This window comes from Atta cephalotes, assembly GCF_000143395.1.
Source record: "Atta cephalotes unplaced genomic scaffold scaffold00030, whole genome shotgun sequence".
Lineage (NCBI taxonomy): Eukaryota > Metazoa > Arthropoda > Insecta > Hymenoptera > Formicidae > Atta > Atta cephalotes.
The window spans coordinates 3,139,145-3,144,946 of record NW_012130094.1 but is presented as its reverse complement, the minus strand read 5'-3'; the positions used below and the strand labels follow the sequence as shown (position 1 = coordinate 3,144,946).

The window sequence follows — 5,802 nt, the reverse complement described above, 5'->3', positions numbered from 1 at the left end:
GTATATAGTAGTAGTAATAATTTTGTTAGAATTGACTAAATTTGTATTACTTGAAAACTCAACGAATTGTTTAGGCTTACGGTGTTGCTGCATCCCGGCCATCAGCATTGCATATCCGTGAGTCACTCTCTGATACAGCTATTGCCGGCAACCGATCCACGAAAGTCGGAATTGTGTAAACGCATCATGGACACGGTAAGCCGATTGGATCCGTACGGCGCTCGTCTAGCGCTTTACACGGCGGTCACCTTGCGAGAACTCGCAATGTGTCCTGGCGAGGATAAGCAAGTTCATCTCGCTAAAGCAGCCTTATTGCTGAAGGCGGAACCACCGAATTCACCCGGAGAAAGGCTCCGCAGACTCATCGAAGTGGAACTCTGATCTTAACTCGTTGCAGCATGGCAAAAGTAATTATATTTTTGTTATTATACAATCCAACATATAAAACAAGGAAGGATTCTTATAGTTTTTACTACAAATGAGAAAGTTACGCACGCTAGATTCGCGCGAGCAACAATTGCTTATTTGTCTGTCTAAATTTTTATTTATTCATTTTCTGAATTTCAAGTTTATCTCTATTCACAACTACAGATAGCCGTAAAAATGGTAAAAATATTTATTTAGAGGGTAAAAGGAATACGTATAAAAAACTTATAACTATATAAAGAATGTATACATACATGTTATACAAATATCAAAATATATGTATGTTCGCTTGTGGTCACTCCGCGTTTATTGCGTCGTATATGTGTGTGTGTGTGTGTGTGTGTGTGTGTGTGTGTGTGTGTGTGTATGGTTGAACGTCATAAAATCTAGACTAGATGACTGTGCCTCTGCGATTGAACGTAATCCTTAAATCCGGAAGTAACTTCTCGTCGTACGTATTATTTTTACAGTGATCTGCACTCCCGCGAGATTGGTTGGCAAGTAAACTTAATAGCGAGATAAAATTATCATATGCGAAAATAACAAAAAAAAAAGTTTATCGAGCGAAATCTGTTTTAAATGGTCATCGTTTGTACTTATTTAAATAAAATTTTAGAACACCAAAATTTTTATACAAAATACTAACGTCGACACGGTTTGCATATATGTACTTCGATAGATCTCTGTCCAAATAGAACAATAGGTTACGATAACGTCAAAATGACATTAAAATGAATCGTAATCGAAAAGACTCTAAATAATTATTCTGAAGCTATTTTGATGCCATTTTGATGTAACGATGATTCTTTGTTCTACTTGAATAAAATTCACGTCATTGTTAAGATAAATGATATGCACGTCCAATTTTCTAAATCTTGTGGACGTTTCTTTTATGATATATATTATTTGATGAGAAGATAGATAGAGCTAAAAGTCACCAACAGTGCTCTCACAGACTATCGTCTCATCGATCTTATAGTTCGTTTAATAGGAATCATGCGGATTACGTGGTGCAAGAACGTCGTGTGCGTACACCCAGCAGCGGATAGGACAAGGACTGGCCCTTCAACTGCGCTGTGACCTGCAAGAGGTAAGCTTTGCCAGGTTGTAGCCTCTTCAGAGTGAACGGCAGCGCCCGGTCCTTCGATGGGTTTTGTTTCTCCTCGCAAACCTCGAATGTGTACTCGGATCGTCTGCGCCGGTGAAGTCCGCACTGATCCGGCACGGTCGTAACACTCGCTAAGGACGACGAACTCCGCAGTTCCTTCACTAGGATGCAGTACTTTGCGTCGCCGGCTGGGTCCACGCCTATCGTCACTTCGTGACATGTTCTGAGAGATCGGTACTCTCGCGGTGGATTTTTGGATGGTATCTATGTCAAAAAATGCGACGTCCAATTCGCTTTTCGAACAAGTTTATGATTTTCGAGATTCATCGATAACCGGGAAAGATGATTGATGGTAATTTTATGCGGCTGTGAATATCAAGTGAAACTGACTTATCTCCATTTTTAAGAAATATATCATTCTCTTACTTTAAAAGTGATACAACTAAAAAATAATAAAAAGAAGTGACAACTGGTGGTTCTTAGCGCTTAAATCTTTCAATATAAATTTATTACATATCTAATTTTACAAACTCGCGTCAAAATCTTTTTCAATCTTGAAATCATAAAATAGAACTAAAATAGTAATTTCACATATTACATTGACTAGCAAATTAAATAACAATTGAATAATATTGATGTCAATAATAACAGAATTTCTCTTACTTAATAATAAAAATTAAATTTCCTAGAAAAAGGAAAGAATTAGTTTTCATTTTTTTGATGGAAAATTAATGACAAATCAAATAATAGAAGAATATTTTCTTAACATGATCATCCTTTGTCATTTTCATTTTGCAATTCTTAAAAGATCTTTTTTAAGTTGTAATAATTTTGACGATTTTTTTATGAAATAAAGTTAATTCATTTTTAATGATTGATAGGATAATGCTTACTTAATTCTCACAATATTAATTCGAAAATCATGTATTTTGAGTTCTGTTACTGTACTTTTGAAGTAAAGGAACATTATTATTTCTACACTAAAAAAGTATCGAAAGAACAGAGCATAACGGAATCATTCACAGTTGTTATTCTAAAGGAAATATTAGTTTGCACAGTCCAACATACTTGCGGATAAATGGTGGACGACTCCTGCGTAGCCAGCACTTTTATGGTGGATACTCGAACCAGCTCCTGCGGTGTGGTCGATATACGCAGAGTATACATCTTACCGGGAGGTAAAGGAGGTACACGTAATGAGGCATATCCGACCACCTCTTTTTCCTGCTGATCACACGAGACACATTTACACACTTATACGCGTATATGCGTATAACGCTGTTGCAAAAGCATTCCGATTATTAATGATAGGACGGCCAGTTCGCTTGCGACAGCGTCAATTGTTAAATAGATTCTTTCGCGAATTTGCGGTCGACGTATCCGATCGCTTTCTGTAAACACTCGACGATTTTTACCCGCAGTATTCCTTGTCCGTTTAATTTCGCCTTCACGATGCCTCCACCGCAGGGAAGTATGTGAAAGGTACTTGAAGTATTGTCCGGCGGACGATAACGGAAATTGACGAAACCATCGGTCTTCCGCAGATTAGCCGTGGTGTAACGACCAGTTCGCAAAGTCAGCTCCGGTATCTTTTTGAATTTGATAGCGTCGATGGCAACCCGATTGGAGACGTTGTTCCGAGTGTTTACCTGTCGAATCAGAGTATCACTTTGATTATTTAATGGCAATTATAAACAATCTACGCGCGCGCAAAGTATTCAGCGTGACACAACTAAATCTGTACTTAAATCTTTATGGAGAATGTAAATATCGCAAGGGAATTGCGGAAATTAATAATCTTTACACATTGTTATAAAATCATAATTTTCGCATGAAGACGAACACGGTGCAAAAATTAAACGGAAGAGTGTCTATCGCCTTTTATTAACTGAGCACATAATACGTGCGGTTTTCCAAACGATCGATTTTATTAATGTATTAATGTGATTTTATTAATGTGTACAACGAAGACCGACCACATATAGGGTAAAGTTGTACGTAGTGTCGTATCTCATCCTGTGAAGCGTCAGTTTGGTCTGCCGTACGCAGTGCAGACCTTCCGGAACGCCCCGATGATGGTGCTCCTTTGAGGACGAGCCGGTTTTCGCCGACGAGTTCGGATGAGCTTTCAGAACGTTCTGCGCAGCACAGAGGGTCGATGGGTGCGACTGCGTGCCCGAAGTGACAACTAAACAGTAGTTCGAAAGGTGAGGATCCACATGGCTGGAAAAACAAATATTCCATTCTCGAAATTGCGACTCTAACGATAAAATTGATATAGACGCATTAATATACTTCACGTTATCGAGCACAATGACAGATTACATCGATTACAGAACAAAATTACCGTGATATTATAGTGACGATCATAAAAATAAGAGCTCGAATTTCGTATACTTGACACTTCAATTTATATCGCGGAAAGAAAGAATCTTTACAAAGCCGACTTTTGGCTCAATTTTAATTTTATTTTAAATTATCAAAGCATTATTATTGTAAGAATTACCGAAATCAAGTTTTGCTTACACTTTTAACTTAAACGGACATATTTAACCTATTTATCCTGTTATTAATTAGTCACATTTTTTTATCATCTACACCCTTCTCATATTTTTATTTAATTATATCCTTTGAGCTTATTTTTTTTTAAATATTATTTTTTAAATATTGTCTTTTGCAACTTTTCTTTGAATAATTATTTATTAACGTCCATTTTGTCTGGGAAGAATCAACAGAAAATGAAATAACATACTCTTATTAATCAATGCACTCCCAATTTTCACAGTATTACAATACAAGGCATTACAAGGTAAATAACATCATCGGACTTATAAGTACGTTCGTTTTGGACGCTCACTGTTTTATCTCATCTTCTTTTCGTGCATATAATGAACCATAAAGATAGAATGAAAGTTATAGCGCATGAATGTACAAAATCGAATGCAGCATATATGTTGACAAATTGGTTTAAAAACAACATTGGATAGGAATTTGATATATTTTCTTTAATAGGAGGTAGAAAAAGGAAAGCAATAGACGTAAACGTATTAATAGATATAAACGCAAAGCGGCACATATCAAGTCATTGTCTAGAATTACAAATTTTTAACTGCACTGATTTAATGAAAAAGATAAATTATGTTTTCTAATACATTTAGAGAAACGTAAGACACAGTAAATATAATGATACCTCTTGCCCCAGGATATTGTCAGCCGTCGTTTACTTCGTCGCTGTTGAAATCTCAGTGTGCGATGTCGATTCTCTTTTCCATTCGCATACATGCCCGATATGTGGTCCAAGGCGCTGGAAGTTGCATACAAGAGCACCGTGCCAGGTGAGACATTCGCGGGCTCCATAGATTTGATTTCGAACCAGTAAAGACCGGCCCGCGTCTTTGGTATCGTAAAATTTTGGTCCTCCGCGCCCTCATACATAAAGAGAGGAGATCCCGGTTTCAGAGTCTTCACAGGCCATCGCGTTTGCGCTACGTGGTAAATTAATTCGGAAATTATTCGAGCGACTGGATAATTTGAGGGACACCTCGATTACCCTTCGTCACACCCGAGGTGATTGCAAATATTGTTCTGTAAAATATATTATATTTCTTCTTCTCGGATATGCCTTCAAATTATCAATCTTCAAGTTATGTATTGATTTTCAATAATTTAAGCATTAAGATAGTTATAAATATTATTATCATTGTAAACAAGGTAAATATCTCCTAATAACTGAATTAATAAGAGGATATAATCTATATTATTATTAATTGTTAAGCATTACAAAAGGATTAATATCCGTAAGAAACTGTTAGGTCAGTGATTAAAATATACTATCTTATAAATCTAAAAAAAAATATTTAAGTAAGATTTTATTAATATATTACACATATCAATTGTAGTTGTACCAATAATTAAACTTTTAATAAACTTTTAAATAAAATAAATTTTTTAAATTTATTTTATTTACAATTTCTTCAATCATAAAAAACAGGAAAAACGTATTACAACTTATAGGTAAATACAATATTTAAAAAAATTTTTAAATGTAGACACTTAAATGTTTTATTCAAGAAGATGAATGAAAATATAATTTTCTTGTAATTTTCTTGTTTTAAAGACAATGTCTTAATAAATGTATTATCGATTTTTCAATCACTGAGCACATTTCGTTATTGAAACATTTACCTTATAATAGAAATATATGAGAGATATAAAAAGAAAAAAAGACATTTTATATATATATATATATATATATATATATATATATA

The 5,802-nt window shown here is 35.0% G+C and overlaps 2 protein-coding genes across 2 annotated transcripts in view; one reads left to right on the top strand and one right to left on the bottom strand.

Annotated features, from left to right (window-relative positions):
• Positions 1-381, top strand: part of LOC105620898 — a 3,722-nt gene extending 3,341 nt beyond the window's left edge. The window contains exon 4 of the mRNA XM_012202377.1: positions 75-381. Coding sequence (XP_012057767.1) covers positions 75-381 — 307 coding nt within the window. The remainder of the gene's footprint in view (positions 1-74) is intronic.
• A 1,048-nt stretch (positions 382-1,429) lies between these two features.
• Positions 1,430-5,802, bottom strand: part of LOC105620928 (protein NDNF-like) — a 9,906-nt gene continuing 5,533 nt past the window's right edge. The window contains exons 3-7 of the mRNA XM_012202404.1: positions 4,725-5,019; positions 3,511-3,757; positions 2,950-3,183; positions 2,603-2,758; positions 1,430-1,798 (exon numbers count right to left, since the gene is read on the bottom strand). Coding sequence (XP_012057794.1) covers positions 1,430-1,798; positions 2,603-2,758; positions 2,950-3,183; positions 3,511-3,757; positions 4,725-5,019 — 1,301 coding nt within the window. The remainder of the gene's footprint in view (positions 1,799-2,602; positions 2,759-2,949; positions 3,184-3,510; positions 3,758-4,724; positions 5,020-5,802) is intronic.